The following is a 16,941-nucleotide window of genomic DNA, read 5'->3' on the forward strand; positions in this document are numbered from 1 at the left end:
CATAGGGGATGAAGAGGAGTCACATTTGGATGATATTGCTGTTTGATGGAGGTCACGCCTGCAGTTGTATTCTTTCTCAGCCTTCATAAAAATAACACTTTCTCAGCTTTGTCTTTGAATGCACAAAATACAAAAAAAAAAAAAAACACACACTGGTGACATTCACCATTGTATTGCATCAATTCAACTAATAGTGCAGTGTTCCACACTTCACTTTCTAAAAGATTGGAATCGCTGCAAGGAAAAGCTGCAAGAACACATTAACACTGAATCCAGCCTGATGGTGGGATACACTCCATTATTTATACTCCTAGTTTACTCATACTCCTAAGTTAGTCTGTGCATTGCTCACAAACGATGCACAAACTTCCCAAAAGATTAAAAAAAGGTAATAGTGATGTTGATTGCTTGTGATTAAAAAGATACTTAGACTCATTTGTGTTAAACCTCAAAGCTAATATAAATATTAGACGTGTAAAAAAACAAACAAAAACAAAACACAATCTTGTATTTTCAAACTAATTTTCCCATATACATTAATATGAAATTCTTTGACATTCCTTTCCAGTGTGGTGTATTTAAAAACAAAAAAAGGTTGCCAGTCATAGCAGTCCTCCATGTTGACTGGAGCACCACCTAGGTGGCGCTCTTGTAGTGTTTGATAGCATCAGAGCACAGCAGGAGTCCAGTAAATATGACTAACATCAATGTAGTGTTTGGAGGAGGGTGGGTTTGTCAAGAGAACCTTGGACAGAGGCACTGACCCCCTAACCCCAACCCCACCTACCCGGAATGTCCCAGAAACTGGCTACTTGGTTTTGCTTTGTTTCTCAAATACAATTCAGAGTCTTCCCACCTGCGTCTCCATCCGTCAGCAGGTAACAGAGCTGGTGGGGCGGGTGGGGGAGGCGCCACCTCCCTCTTCACTGCTCCTCCAGCCAGGATGGCTTGTCTGCCCCCGGGGGCTTCAGCTTGATGTTGAACTGCTGGAGCGTCTGTGCCAGCTGCTGCTGGTTACCGGCAAAGTAGGCGGAGATGGCGTTGTGGAAGAGCAGAAGCTGCTTGTGCATCACCTTCACCTGACCAGAGACACGATGTGAGAGACAGGTAAACATGACTCAGTGTGCTCAGACGTGACAACCTTGAAGACCTTTTGTGAGTACTTTATTTGTATTTATCTTTTTAAATTTTATCATTATTAGTATACTGCTCAAAAAAATTAAAGGAACACTTCGAAAACACATCAGATCTTAACTGGGGGGAAAATGATCTTGAATATCTTTCCTGATAATAAGTGGGTGATGTATTAGTAACAAAATGATGCCACATCATTTGATAGAAATGAAAATGATCACCCTATAGAGGGGGGAAATCAAAGACACCCCAAAAATGAAAGTGAAAAAATGATGCAGCACACTGGTCCATTTAGCTAAAATGTCATTGTAGCAACTCAAAATGATTCTCAGTAGTTTGTGTGGCCCCCACGTGCTTGTACGCATGCCTGACAACGTTGGGGCATGCTCCTACTGAGACTACGGATGGTGTCCTGGGGGATCTCCTCCCATATCTGGACCAGGGCATCAATGAGCTCCTGGGCAGTCTGAGGAGCAACCTGGCGGCGCCAGATTGACCTAAACATAATGTCCCAGAGGTGTTCTATTGTGTTTAGGTCAGGTGAACGTGGGGGCCAGTCAATGGTATCAATTCCTTCATCCTCCAGGAACTACCTGCATACACTAGCCACATGAGGTCGGGCATTGTCGTGGAACAGGAGGAACCCAGGTCCCACTGCACCAGCGTAGGTTCTGACAATGGGTCCAAGGATTTCATCCCGATACCTAATAGCAGTCAGGGTGCCGTTATCTAACCTGTAGAGGTCTGTGCGTCCTTCCAGGCATATGTCTCCCCAGACCATCACTGAGCCACCACCAAACCGGTCATGCTGAATGATGTTGCAGGCAGCATAACGTTCTCCACGGCATCTCCAGACCCTTTCACGTTTGTCGCATGTGCTCAGGTTGAACTTGCTCTCATCAGTGAAGAGCACATGGCACCAGTGGTCTAGTTGCCAATTCTGGTGGTCTATGGCAAATGCCAATTGAGCTCTACGGTGCTGGGCAGTGAGCACAGGGCCCACTACAGGACGTCGGGCCCTCAGGCCACCCTCATGGAGCCTGTTTCTGATTGTTTGGTCAGAAACATTCACACCAGTGGCCTGCTGGAGGTCATTTTGTAGGGCTCTGGCAGCGTTCAACCTGTTCCTCCTTGCACAAAGGAGCAGATACCGATCCTGCTGAGGGTTGAAGGGCCTTCTACGGCCCTGTCCAGCTCTCCTGGAATAACTACCTGTCTCCTGGAATCTCCTCCATGCGTCCAGGTACCGCAGTGATGCCCTGGTCCAGATCTGGGAGGAGATCCCCCAGGACACCATCCGTAGTCTCATTAGGAGCATGCCCCGACGTTGTCAGGCATGCGTACAAGCACGTGGGGGCCACACAAACTACTGAGAATCATTTTGAGTTGCTACAATGACATTTTAGCCAAATGGACCAGTCTGCTGCATCATTTTTTCCACTTTCATTTTTGGCGTGTCTTTGATTTCCCCCCTCTATAGGGTGATCATTTTCATTTCTATCAAATTATGTGGCATCATTTTGTTACTAATACATCACCCACTTATTATAAGGACAGATATTCAAGATCATTTTTCCCCCAGTTTAAATCTGATGTGTTTTCGAAGTGTTCCTTTAATTTTTTTGAGCAGTGTATAAACATTTCAGCTTTTCCTCATTACATGATGTCTTTGTCTCTACTTTTCCTGATTTAGTTGGTTTTTCCCCCCAACTAGCCAATACTTGGGTCCACTGAGATCACTGATATATTGATAATGACTACTATGTTGTCTTCCTACGGCTGTACCAATAAAGTTCATCCAGAATTGAAGGAAGACGATGATGATGGACCCACCTTGTTCTCTTCCAGGAACTTCAGTTTGATGGTGACATCTGAGCGGAGTCGTTCGTACCTATCCTTCTGGACTTGGTACTGCTCCTGCGCCGCGTCTATGCGGGCCACAGCCGCTGCGTCCCTGGGACCCAAACTCAGCTCCTCCAGGTCCGACCGATAGGCGTCGTACTCCAACCTGTTTGCGGGACAGCAGCCATGTTGTTACAGGTCAGTTTCGGAGCTGGAAAAAGGCAGTGAATGTATGCAATAGAGATGCTCCGATCACGGTTTTATGCTGCCGATTCCGATCATCCATGAGTGAGATGAGCCGATGCAGATACCGATCACATGGATTAACTGTTCTATTGGCCAGGGCCACCATTAGACAATTCCAAGGGCCCCTGGCAAACAGTAGGGCCGTGTGATATATCAACATTTTTAATATATCAATATTTACTTTAATCACTATATCAAATACAATACTATATTCATATCAATATACACTGGATTTAAGCTGAATCTCCCTCATCTCTGTGCACTGTGTGTGAGCTCCTGGTCCGCCTGCTTCAGTGCATGCAAGTGGAGGGAGGAGTGGTGGAGCAGGAACCCGGCTGCTCAGTCGAACAGACAGCATCTGTGTTGGAAAAATTACTCAGAAAGTGGCTCTAATAATTTGGAGGTACTTCGAATTTAGAGCATATAAAATAATATTTTTCACCACCTTAAAACTTGTCACAAACTCCAATACGAGGAATGTGTGAAGTTGCGCGCTGGCTGCACGACTCCTGCCACAACAAAAAGCTAAGATATGGTCCCCGTTGCAACAGTGGGAAAAACTGATTTAAAAACAATGGAGTCGCGATGTCCAGCGAGCATTGCAGTCAGTTGTTTAGCACGACAAGCTCTACCACGAACGTTCAGTATAAGGAAGTCAGACAGTCACTTCGTCTGATGCAGTTGACAGGTTGGTGTTCCTGGCACAAAATAAGGGCTTGCTTGTGTCTTCTAAAAATGTTTACTGTTCAATTTAAAGTATTTTTGAGTTGCTGACATTTTAAAATTTCCTCTTAAACTGGGCACTCCTTCATACTTTGTCCTTTTGTTATTAGCTGGGGATTTGAGCATAGCTAAAGGTTTGCTATAAAAAAAATAGATTATATTTGACTTTTTCTGGATTTATAACTGTGACCCATATGAAACCCATGTTTACTAAGCCAATATTTGTGATTTAAATGCATTCTGCAAAACCGCCAGTAGGTGGCACATCTCTAGTATAACAGTTCAGATTGATAGACATTTCCATCCATCTGTTTTCTAATGAGGGTCGCGGGGGTATGCTGTAGCCTATCCCAGCTGACTTCAGGCGAGAGGCCTGGACCCTGGACTGGTGGCCAGCCAATCTGAGAAAAATTTTTCTTCTGGTTTGGAGAGTTTTTTGTTATTTTTTGAGCGATGTTCTTAAACTTTTGATCAGCTGATAAACAATGGAGTGTATATATATATATATAGAGATATAGAGATAGATAGATAGATAGATAGATAGATAGATAGATAGATAGATAGATAGATAGATAGATAGATAGATAGATAGATAGATAGATAGATATATTATTATATTATATATAATAATATATATATTTTTTTTCCCAACCTAAATATATCAGGATATGAGTTTTGGTCCATATCGCCCAGCCCTAGCAAGTAGGTAATGTTCATTAAACAACACACAAATAGTGTTTGGAGGACAAGACAACAATAGACACTTGAAAAAGTTAATACGTACCCAATGGACGTCATATCCACTTCCACGCAAGACAAAAACAAACTCCAAACTAACCGCATTGCTTATTTGTTTTAAAACCAAAATGTGACCGTGGTAAAAAAGTCATAATTGAGTCCAAAGATGAGAAGCTAGGCAGATAATTCTAGCTAGCTAGCTAGTTAGCTGCAGACAGCTAGGCAAAGTGTGTAAAGAAAGATGCAAGAGAAGTAGAACATCCATAGATTTGACAGGGGAGTGATCAAACACCCTGGCATGGATTGGCGTAGCCTCTGTCAAGCTGTCAAACTGAAACCATTGGAGGTCTTACAGACTAGTGTTGATTCAAAGTGAGTTCCTTGACGGCTCAATACAAGTGTTGTCAACACTACGTGACACTCCACACACGCACATTCATGTCACAGTTGTGACATGAATTGCCATGCTGCCGCCACACGGCAATCGTTTTTTGTGATTGCCTTTGAAAGGCATTTATCAAGCATATGGCGATCGTGTTTTTTACGGAAATCGGCCAATACTAATCGATGGCCCATCTATCGGAGCATCCCTAGTATGCAAGTGCTTACCTGGAGTTTTCATACATCTTGATGGTCATGAGGGTGTCTTCCATGGTCTTGTTGACCAGCGTGTTGATGCTGGATACAAAGAAGTTGATGGCGCCCAGCAGAGTCTCGCCGTTCTTGCAAAGAAGCTTCTGGGTCTCTGCGTTGTAGCCAAACTCGTCCTGTAAACAAGACCGGGGAGATGTTGCAGTTGCAGCAGCAGCAGCAGCACGGAGGTTTTTTTTTCTCATCCTCACCCGCAGCTCAGGAGACTTCTGGCTGAGGTCGGCGAAGGTGTCTCCCAGCGAGTGCTGCGTCTGCACCATGTTGTAGAAGTGGTTGGTCAGCGCTCGGGCCAGTCGCAGCACATTCTCGTATTTGCACTTGGTGTCTCTCAGCAGTTCGATCTGGGCTTCCAGCTCCAGGTCCACGGTCCGGGATCCGCGGCCAAAACGCTCTGAGATCATTTGCTTGGTGCACTATGACGAGAAAGAAAACTGGTTTGTTGTCTTTGTCCACCAATCAGCACACTGTATTGCATCTAGCTCCAACCTTTTGGCACACCAAACAAGATTAAAAGCGGCAGCCTTCACAGCTTTTACATGACTATTAATTCATTCAATCCCAGCCATTTTTCAAAAAACAACCCTTCAGTACCAGCCATTTTAGGCAATTTTGGCTGATTTTTAAGGCACACAGAATATTGAGTTCTATGGATATATAAACATAGAACCTATGAAAAGAAAGATTAGACTCTCGCCTTTCTCAAAAAGTTTATTTCTACCTTTTTCCATTCTTTAGTAATCAGCAGTAGAACATAGGTAACTTTCAGGAAAATATCACTTCCCAACAAGAAAAGGGAAAAAAACAGCTTTTTGTGAAAAGATATATTTCAAGCATAACCTTGTGACACCTCAAATATGTAAACAACTGTACCACAACACAAAAAAAAGTAGTTTTACATCAAAATAACTATTTACAAATCTAACACCATGAACTATTTAGGATTTTCATAATTGGTACTAAACTGTGTGTGTGTGTGTGTGTGTGTGTGTGTATGCATTATAATTTCCCTACAATGCATAACCTTCTGCACACTACACTCCTCCATGTGCTTCCACTTCCTCCTTGCTGGCTAGAGGGTTTTACATACAATAGATCTATGCCAAGCTCTCAAATGTACTTCTGCCACCTTGTGGCCGTTTTTATGGATTAAAACTGCAGTGACAGTGACTTGTGCAGTTGTGTCATCACCTCTTTTTGCCTCTCGCGCAAAAAAACTATGAATACGTCTTTGGGATCGGGCGTCCGGGTTTATACAAACTTATAAATATGTCTTTGGTATTGAATGATTTAAGTACCTTGTAGGTGCTCAGACCCCACTTCTTGACATTTTCCAGCTTCTCCACCGCCACACCTCGGCTGGTGTCCTCTGCCGCCATGGAGGAGCTGCTGCTGCTGTGATGCATGCTGGGACCTGAGAGAACGCAGAGAGAAGGAAGATGAACAGGCCAAAGCAGACTAATGTTGTGAGGAAGTAAGAACCCGCCAACAAGCATTAGACACCAGGCTGTGGCACCAAGCAGAGGAGCAGCCACAGCGTGAAAGAATCTGAAGCCAGGATCTAGCCTTGTTTGGAAAAGGATGCAGTCCTGGCTTAAACAGCTAGAAACCACTTAACATGGATCTTTAGAGAAGTAACTCCACTATAAGAAATACAGATGTTGTAGAAAAGGATTAAGTTCCTCTCTCCCGGAAACTTGTTCCCTGCAGCCGGACTAGTTTTAAGAGCCTCTTTCCAAAAAGTCACAACCACTGCACTATACAATAAATATTCTGGTTCAATAAATATCTCATGCAGAAAAACACGAACTAAAGCAGACGTTTTAGAAACAGGCTCTTCATGGGCGCTTAAGAAAAGAAGTAGCCACCTATTCCTGTAACGGGGATCCGTTTGTGAAAGTCAGCGTTGTAGCGCACAGCAGGTCCTGAGAGACAAAGGCAGATGCAAAAATTTTATTAGCATCCACACAATCTAGATAGCTCACTGTTAATTCACTATGAATGTGAGCGCTCATTAGCAGGAGGGTGACATGTATCTGCTCTGGTGAGCTGCCTGCTCAATGAGAGATGGGTATTTGACAAAATTTCTTGAATGAAATAATTGGACTATGGACTAATTGCTCATTTTAATATGGAATCAGAGCTAAAACATGCATTCTAATAGACGTGAAGCGCAAGAACAAAAAGGTCTTGATGAAATATCACACAAAACAAACTTGCTAACTTTACCAGCCCGGGGAACCTCACGCTGTATTTTTTAGTACAAAAATGGTTCCACGCCAAACATTTGTTTCCTGTTTACTTTATGGCCAGCCCGTTTAGGGAGCAAACTAGTCAGCCCTCTGTGTTGCAGTCATATAGGCTGTCAACATCTTAGTTTGACGTCAACAGATTTTGATGGTTCACACACAACCCTGCCCATTTAAGCCTTGTACAGGGCAACCAGTCTAGGCAAAAAACTAGTCGGGCCTCTGTATTGTAGGCATATATGCTTTGGATATGTTTTTTTTGTTACGCTTTTAGTTTGATTTTACTGGTTTTCACACTCAACCTTGCCTGTTTACTTTATGATTCTAAATATGAGGTGGCCCGTTTAGGCAACAAACTAGTCAGGCCTTTGTGTTGCATCCATATATGCTTTGGACATATTTATTTTTAAGAAATTTGGCAATTTTTTTGTTTGATTTTATGGTTTCACACTCAACTTTGCCTGTGTACTTCATGGTTTTAAATATAGGGCAGCCTATTTAGGCTGCAAACTGCCTGCATGCTCTGCTGCCAAGAGGTGAAAGCCATTTTTCCTTTATCGCTTCACTGTACATCATAACATCATTGATAAGACTGCGAGATAAAATTCCACGATTGTCAACATTCTTCAAAGATTTATAATGGCCGACACCAGAACCGAGAGAAGAGGATCACACAGGATTCAAGTGGCAGACAGAGGTTAGTACCTTTGATGGAGCCAGTGGGGATGATTCCCTCCGCCGTGCCTCCGTAACCCCCAGACACAATGCTGGTCTCGTTGAGGTTTGGACCCGACACCATCACCTGCTGCAGGTCCTGCAGAGGCCACAAGATGTGAGCACAGGTTGGGCAGTGGGGGTGGGAGGTGTGAGAAAGGAGTAGGACTTCTACACAGAGACAGTTACTCACAAGGGGGCGGTGTTAGGAAGGTTAGAGGTTAAAAATGAAAGCAGACGCCATCGTTTCTAACAAGTGACCCCAGAACATCTCCTTAAACCTTTTCAGCTCTCCCTCTCTTCAGCTGATGGGGAGGTGGAGGTCATGTGACCACACAAACTTTGATGCTAACGTAACAGGAAGCGTGACAGATGTAGAGTCTGCTGGGATGTGTCCTGAACACATGATAAGGGAAGTGTAGAGGAAAGCTCCAGGGTGGAGGAGGCGTCTGATAGCATCTGCGAGACATTACAGTGCTTTGTACAGATGGACTCCACAGCAACACACAACCTTCGCATTCCACTTGTAAATTGCAATTTGCAAGTTTTATCATTTCTAAAACTCAACATGAGTACCGGTGAGTTGACAATTACTGCACTTTGTCCGGCTCAAATGAAGGATTAATTACATCACAGATTCTAAAGGTCAACATGTTACGGTTTGTGTTGCTAAATGTCTCCTCTACGTAGACATATATGACTTGTTAGTAGAAGCACACTTACCACAGTGAATTGCAACAAAGGTGATTGGTGACATGGACCCAATGAAAGTATGCAAAGAAAGCACACACCAACATTAACAAACACACACAAAAGGCACAAATGTCCGCTCACCCTGGCGCCTCTGCAGCTTCCTACCTTCTCATCTAAACGCCGCTGCAGCTTAACAGCCTGCACATAGACCTCCAACAAAAACAACAAAGACAAACAGGAAGGGGGAAAAAAGGGAAAACAAAATATGACAGAAATCAGGAGACGAGGTCGAAAGATGTCAAAGAAAATCAAAATCATGAGTGACCTGCAGATGGTGAGCAGTGATGACTGACATTCATCATTTAGCGTGTTTACACTGACAATACAGTACATGCTATTGGAGCAGTGAATATGCTACTCAACTCTACCCTGCTGTACTTTCCTGTACTGTACGGCAGCTAACAGTGGCATATGTGCAGCAACGTTGAAACTCCAAACACAAAAATGATCCAAAAACAAAAACACACAACAGCATAAAACAGATGCGCAGGGAAATCCTGCAAATGCCAAAACACACACAAACCCCCCAAAACACTTTATGAGAGAAATACTGCAAGTTACAGTAACTGACGTTAGTCAGGACACCAGGGTTGCCAGACCTGAGGGAATCAGTCTTTAAAGACATGCGCAGGATGCCCACAAGAAAGTTAGCGGGAGTGAAAAGGTCAATTTCTTTTCTTTTTTTGACTTGGCTGCAAAAATGGGTTGCTCTATAATATTGTAAAATATTCCATCTGAAAAGACAGCTATCCCTCAGGTCCGATGCCACCGGTAGCTTGGCTCACTTCCTTTTCTGTGAACTTGCAGCATTTCTCTTCAGCAGTTGTTTTGGGGGTTTGTGTGTGTTTTTGGCATTTGCATCATTTTTCATTTGTATTCATTTTTGATCATTCAGCGTTTGTGTGATTGCAGCCTTTATTCCCATGGCATGTGGTTTATGTTTGTGTGTTTTTGTTTTGCCCCTGTCAGCCACCGTAGTATTTGTACAGTTTGGTGGAACAAACAAGCAAAAGAAGCAGACAGCCTATCAGCCTCCATGATGGAGAGCAGACTTTGTGAGCACAAAGCACGGCCACTTTCCTCCCAATTGCAGCATTGCTATGGCAACTGGTCTGCTCAGTAAACACAGTTCACACTTGAACACGCATACACACACACGCATGGAGCTTAGCAAACAACTGCCAGTGTTTTTTCTACAGGATCTTCAGTGCGTTTGTTCAAGGAGTGACCTTCTACACCTGAAGCACCTTATCTAATCTAGCCACCTCACCTGTACAGCCTCACTAACCTCTTTCACGCAGATACCCCTTTTCCACTGTGGCCGTTTCAAAGCTGTTTTTTTGGGGGGAGGGCCGCCTTATGTTTGCTGGACAACGCCAGATTTTTACCATCCAACTGCATAAATATCAGAAAATATATCCCACTGTCTGGTGTAGGGTGAGCAGCTGTGCAACTGTAGGAGTGTGCTTCCACCGCATATTCACTAGAAATAAAACCCTAAGTCAACTTACGACAACTCGCAGAAACTTTTCATTCTACATTTATTACTTTCACCTGCACACTCATTACATATCAATATTGTTTTTTTGTGGTTATTTCTAGCATACTATAGTATACTGTACTGTAATGGAGGGGTGCCACAAGATCTCTCTTTCAGAAAAAAATGTCTCAGGGACATGTCTGTGTGCATGTGTGTCTGTTTTCCTCGTCTCCCGCCTGCAATCGGGCACAAAGGGATTTCACTCTGTGCATTGGTTTCAATACATTAGCGCATTTGTTACAGCATGAAAGGAGTGAGCCTTTTTGTCAGTTATACAGTGGGTGGAGGCGGGGCTGCTTGCATACACACAGAGTGCAGAAGAGTGTAGCCTCATGGGGCGCAATAAAAGGTAATGTAGAAATTATTAAATGTGTAGATTGCAATTTATTGTCATATTTTTTTATATTTTTCATTGTACTTTCCTTTAAAGTATTGTTAAAATCTCGTCTCAGCTACCCAATCTTGTGTATCATCTCGTCTTGCAACACCCCTACTGTAATGTACTGTAATGGTCAGTGTTTCACATACATTCATTTATTTGTGGTGGCCTGCTTTCCATGTTTTATTACTCAACTTTTTCTGTCTCCCACAACATTATTCTTCTCTCCTTCAGCATCCATTTCAATTAGTCGTCCTTCGCCACTTTGTGATTTGAATTTCACGGCTTTACTCTCACGGTTTTTCAAAAATATATTAATAAAGCACACTGTTTACTCATTGCACATCAAAACCTCATTGATAAGGACTGCGAGATAAAATTCCACATGATTGATTTATCATGGCCGACACCAGCACCTAGAAAAGAGGACCACACAGGGGACTATTATTCTAAGCCAATTGTATGTATTTTTTGCCTAAATTAAGCAAATTTCAAGCATAAAAATGGCTAAATGAACTCAAATACAAACATATGGCATTAAAAGACACATAAATGTTGACGATATGTAGGATAGGACAACGGTCACTAGGTGTCACTAATTCTACTGTAATGTTCGCACAGAAAACATCTCATTCACTTTATGTCAGTAATAATTTATAAATACGTGACAACACAGTCAGATGTACAGCATACATGTACTACTGTCAAAAAAGCCCACAATTTTTACATGTTCATGTTCTTTATGCTTCACTGATAATGTTTATTCCTCAAGCTTTGAGATTTCGCACTTTGTTCGGCGGTCCTTGAACGCACCATAGCTGTGTCCTCTGTGAGACGCAAAAGTTTATTTTAGCTCCCGAAGCACCATCTTTGACAGTCAATCTGGCCTTGTCAAGTTGTAGCAGGGTGAAATATTCATTAGTGGCGAGTACCTCGGAGAACGTCAAACGCAAGCTAGCAGGAGGGTATGGAAGGCAGGGAGTGAGACGTGTGTCAAAAATACATTTTCATGCCGCATCAGTTTCTCATGGATTTTGCCATTGCTGGTGGTTCCACAAGGTAACCCCAGCGAAAAGCGCGGAGGGGATCTACTGTACAGACACAAGTGTACTCTGTTGTTAAATGAAATAAGCCCATCTCTAGACTATACTGGTGGCACAGGTTGATGGAATTATGGAACATAAAAGTTTCCATGCGAGTCCTGAGCTGAACTTTGCATCTTCCCACGGAGGGCTTACACAGCCATGGAGACGCTTATGTCGTGACAAATGAGAGGGTAAAAAAAAAAAACTATACTGCCATTGTACAACCGCCCGCACGCGACCGCCCATCACACACTGATGAGCGACAAAAGCAGCTCCACAATGTGGGCTTGATTCTTGTCATGCGGCCGTCTGTGCTGTCGTTAGAGCCACCCTTGAATGAATTAATATGCACATTCAGGATGGAAAAGGTGCGTCCGTGTCTATCATGCCCCACCTGTTCTAGGCCGTCATCTTCAGATAGTGTTCTTGTGTCGCCATTGCTGTTGATGGGGATCTCCATGGTGGCGGCTTTGCTCATGATGCCGTCCGCCATGACGCCCTGGGGGACAATATACGCCGCGTCATTAGCAAAACGCTGTGTTACCGGAAAACAGCACAGTTGTGAATGCATCATGATATCATGTCATGCCAGTTTTGAACCATAAACAGATGTAAAATTGTTGTTTTTGCCTGTTTGTTTACACACCAATTGTATTTTGCAGGTCTAAAAGGCATAGGTTTGTTGTTTAACAGCCTGATTAGGTCACGGCATAGTCAGTTAGCCAGCTAGAGGCTTTTCAAGAGTTAAACATACACCTGGACCAATTACCATGCAGACACAGACACAACCAGTCAAAGACAGGAAGAGTGACATTGTAGTTTGGCAGCAAAATATGATCTTGTGCACCATATTAGACAAGTGATATCAACTTATTGTCAACAAAAAAGCTCTCCACATAATTATGCTTTTCTAGGTTTTAAAGCATAAACACATCCATCAAAGACGAAAACACACATTAGTAATACCTCACCAAAGTCTTTTGTAATCCACACGAGACAAATAAAGAAAATATGAGAAATAGGAATACAACTGAAATAGCGGGATGTTTACAAAAAGTGTTCCATGTTTAGGTGCCATATGGGAGCAGGCTGGCAAGTGCAGTCGCTTAGGTGCGCAGGAGCTCACGTACCTTTCCGCCTCCTCTACTACTATAAAGCTGTGTACAATACACCTGACCGACCATTTCACTTAAACGTTGCGTTTTAATGCTTTTATTTGAGGGGGAAAGGCCTGATTCCGGTTAAAGCGTACGTAGGATGCAGCTTCAAATATCAAACATCTTATACCGACTTGGTAAAACGCTATTTAAATGTGCCTTAAGTACATAAAAGTGGAGACAATTAATGACACATTAATGTCACTTACCGGGGTGTCTTGTCCAGTGGTGGGAAAGAAGCTGCTCTGTAAGCTAGCGATTCAAGCTAACAACCGCCAACGGACAAGCTAACAACTGCTAGCATCGCACAGTAACGCTGACGTGTCTTTGGGGGAAAAAACCCTCGGCAAAAGCAAACAAAGATATCCTTCCAAGTTTAGGATATTTTATGACATATCCCAACGAAGTCTTGTCTGTACGGTGGTCTCCCGAGGCTGCGTAAATAGGCTGTTATCTCCTGTTAACCAATGCAGGAACTGACGCCAACCAAAGAGCGTTTATTCTTGTGAGGAGGAGCCACTAGGTACAAAGCCTGACGACACAGCATGCCGATTGTGTTCGTCAGGCAGTACCAGTATTTCAAAGCATCTTTATACGTGGTCACTTATATCGGCACCCCTTTCAAGATGTATCGTATCTACAAAGACACTCAAGAGATAGCTCTTCCTATTTTCGCTCTTTTGTAACCATCTTTGACGGCATGGAGCAGGTATGTGTTAAAATCACTGATCTGTACTAGTAAGTCTGGATACACCATACGTCGCACGCGCCGGTGCAAGCCGCTGAAGCCACAGAGAGACCAGCTTACCACTCACATCTCGTACGTAGCAGACTACATTCGCACGGCGTACTGTACATAGTGTACAAAGCAGATGAAGAGGCTCGCAGAACATCTATATTTTAAATTAAAAAGCGGGGAGATTCTCTCATTCCTTCAAGTAACGCAACCTTCGTCCCTTTAAAACGATTTGTTAAGTTATTCTCTATCTTTTGGCTATATTAAATGTACTTTTCCCCCTTACAATTCGCTTTGCCTTTGGGACAAAATTCTACTCTGCACCCTGGCTCAGCACTCCCCTATAGCAATGCATAGTTTTACTCCTCTAGAAAGAGATTTTAATTTTAACTGCATATCCCATCCCTTTTTTCCACTAAAATCCATGGTCATGATCCTTTACTTTTTTTTCTTACTTTCATACAATTCACTATGCTCTCGTCTGTACAAAATATGAATCATAAAAGAGAGTGACTTTGGACAAGTTTTAAAATCATTTAACATTTTGCTGATTTTTTTCAGATTTTCAGATTTTTTTTTAATTTGTGTTATGAAATAGAAATAGAAATTTTCTGAACAAAAAACAAAGGAATAATATGTAATATAATATGTAATAATATATAAACATTGTCTCCATATGGGGGTTCATTTGAAATTCGGGTAAAAAAAAAACCAAAAAAACGTATTTTTTTATATTTGCAAGCAACCGCAAATTATTTCGTAGTCTAGTCGCGGTTGTTTGTTTACATATCCCCCACCGCCCCCTATGTAAAGCCGTTATGACTCAGGTATGGTATGATATCGACAGAATTTTTAAAAATTATCATACCCGAGTCCTTATGACTAAGCTCAAGCACACCTGTTGTGCGAGGTAGACTAACCTTGCATTTAGTGTGAGTGTGTAACAAACTAACAACAGACTTAACAACTCACAAGTTCTCACGTAAGTCATTGTCCGAGAAGTGTTTTGTGAGTGGTAATATGGCGGCTGCGTGGCTTCACAAGTCATTGACCAATGGTGTATCCAGACTTATTAGTACAGATCAGTGGTTAAAATTCCTACGAAACAAGATGCTAAACATTAACCCACTTTGCACACTTAAATACACAAAAGTCCATTACTGAATGCATTTAAGATTGTTCTTTCAGTTTAAGACAATACGTTCACTTGTTTTGTTACAATTTTTCTGACGTTATTATGTTTTGTCTTTGTAGTTGTTTCCAAGGAGATCTGTTTGCATGTTTGTGGCACTGTTGCCAACTTTTCAGCAAGAAAAGTAGCTATTGGCTGTCCTGGAAGTCGACGTCATCATCTAATTTGCATATCTAGGATAAACAAAATGTGAGTAAAAACACCTTAATTAAAATGGCTATTGACAACTTTTTTTAAATTAGCAAAATTGTACAGCGAATAACAGATTATGCTGCGTTTATTCCATAGCTCACATTAACATGGCTCTGTGTGGTTCGTGAGTAGCACACTCTTCTGGTGAATATATGTAATAGCAACTGGTTTATCAATTACTTACATTTACCTCAAGAATTGTAAGATAATCCCCTTCGTTTTACAAATAAAGGGTAGCAATAGACTAATAATAAAACATACCCTCCCCTTTTATCTAGGCAGTGTGCCGCGGAAGCTGACTGTACACTGCCGGCTTGTGGCTACCTTTGGGCAGGGCGGAACTGTCAACAGCACCCGCTGTTGCTCAGTGAGAACACAAAATGCAGAACAATACGTGCTTTCACTTTAGCGTCTCCAAATACCAGAAAACTTTCCAACGATGTCAGAAAAAGTCGCTAGATTAGTCGTTTTTGTCGTCAAGGGGGTTTGGGATGTCGCCAGATCTAGCGACAAAATCAGCAAGTTGGCAACATCGGTTTGTGGATGGCCAACTTTTCAGTAAGAAAAGTAGCTATTGGCTGTCCTGGAAGTCGCTAAGTCACATCATCCTCTGATGTGCATATCGTTTGCATATGATGTTGAAAAATGCTGTAGGAAAAAAGCATAACCTCGTAGGAGAGACAAAAAAGTGAGTAAAAACACCTCAATTACATTTACAACTACAACGAAACTTGATTCTAGTTTTGTTCATTTAAAATTGGCCATCATTTCATGAAAATAAAATAAGTTTAATATTTTATTGCGGCCAACGCTTCTCAAAGTTCTCCCATCACGCGTTGGCTATTGAGAACCTTTTTTAATTAGTGCAATTGAACAGCGAATAACAGAATATGCTGTGTTTATTCTATGGCTCACATTAAAATGGCTCAGTGTGGTTTGTGAGTAGCACACTCTTCTGGTGAATATATGTAATAGCAACTGAGCTTCACAATAAATATAGGTAATAAGGTTGGATTATCAATGACTTACATTGACCAGAAGAATTGTAAGATAATCCACTTCATTTTACAATCCTCTTTTATCCAGGCTTACTGAAGATAAAGAAACATTTGTATTTTAGATCTCGCTGTGTACAACAGGGCGAGCTCCACCCCTGTGGCATTGCACCTTGCGCATGCATGATTCATTTGAACTTTCAATGCGTAGAGCTCCACATCATGCTCTCAGTGAGCCGCGGAAGCTGACTATACACTGCCGGCTTGTGACTGCCTTTGGGTGGGGCGGACCTGTCAACGGCATCCGCTGCTGCTCAGTGAGAACACAAAATGCAGAACAATACGTGCTTTCACTCTGAAGTCTCCAAATACCAAAAAACTCCCCAACGACACCAGAAAAAGTCACTGGATTTGTCGCTAGTCGCTTTTGAGAAAATATGTTGTCAAGGGGGTTTGGAATGTCGCCACATCTAGCGACAAAATCGGCAAGTTGGCAACACTGCTTTCGGTTAGCAGCTGCTTTACTGCCCCCTGTAGGTGATGCACAGTAATAGCAATGTGATGTCAAGCCTGTTTTTTCCTTTCCTTTTTCTTGTGACCTCAATTACTGGTCTTAAC

At 42.4% G+C, this 16,941-nt stretch overlaps 1 protein-coding gene across 20 annotated transcripts; it reads right to left on the reverse strand.

Moving 5' to 3' along the window:
* Nucleotides 1-288: 288 nt before the first annotated feature.
* LOC129189323 (arfaptin-2-like) lies at nucleotides 289-13,745 on the reverse strand. Of its 20 annotated transcripts, none has more exons than XM_054790965.1 (10): nucleotides 13,418-13,745; nucleotides 12,446-12,550; nucleotides 9,129-9,185; nucleotides 8,286-8,394; nucleotides 7,200-7,256; nucleotides 6,630-6,745; nucleotides 5,526-5,747; nucleotides 5,293-5,450; nucleotides 2,968-3,142; nucleotides 289-1,079 (listed from the first exon to the last, which is right to left on the reverse strand). In XM_054790965.1, the coding sequence occupies exons 2-10, from the start codon at nucleotides 12,542-12,544 to the stop codon at nucleotides 924-926; spliced, it is 1,149 nt and encodes a 382-aa protein (XP_054646940.1). In that variant the 5' UTR covers nucleotides 12,545-12,550; nucleotides 13,418-13,745; the 3' UTR covers nucleotides 289-923. The 20 variants fall into 20 exon arrangements, with proteins under 20 accessions (XP_054646940.1, XP_054646964.1, XP_054646955.1 ...); XM_054790989.1 differs by having other exon boundaries at nucleotides 9,153-9,185; nucleotides 13,418-13,744; XM_054790980.1 differs by having other exon boundaries at nucleotides 8,286-8,385; nucleotides 9,153-9,197; nucleotides 13,418-13,744.
* Nucleotides 13,746-16,941: the final 3,196 nt, after the last annotated feature.

This window comes from Dunckerocampus dactyliophorus, chromosome 1 (assembly GCF_027744805.1).
Source record: "Dunckerocampus dactyliophorus isolate RoL2022-P2 chromosome 1, RoL_Ddac_1.1, whole genome shotgun sequence".
NCBI classification, from domain to species: domain Eukaryota; kingdom Metazoa; phylum Chordata; class Actinopteri; order Syngnathiformes; family Syngnathidae; genus Dunckerocampus; species Dunckerocampus dactyliophorus.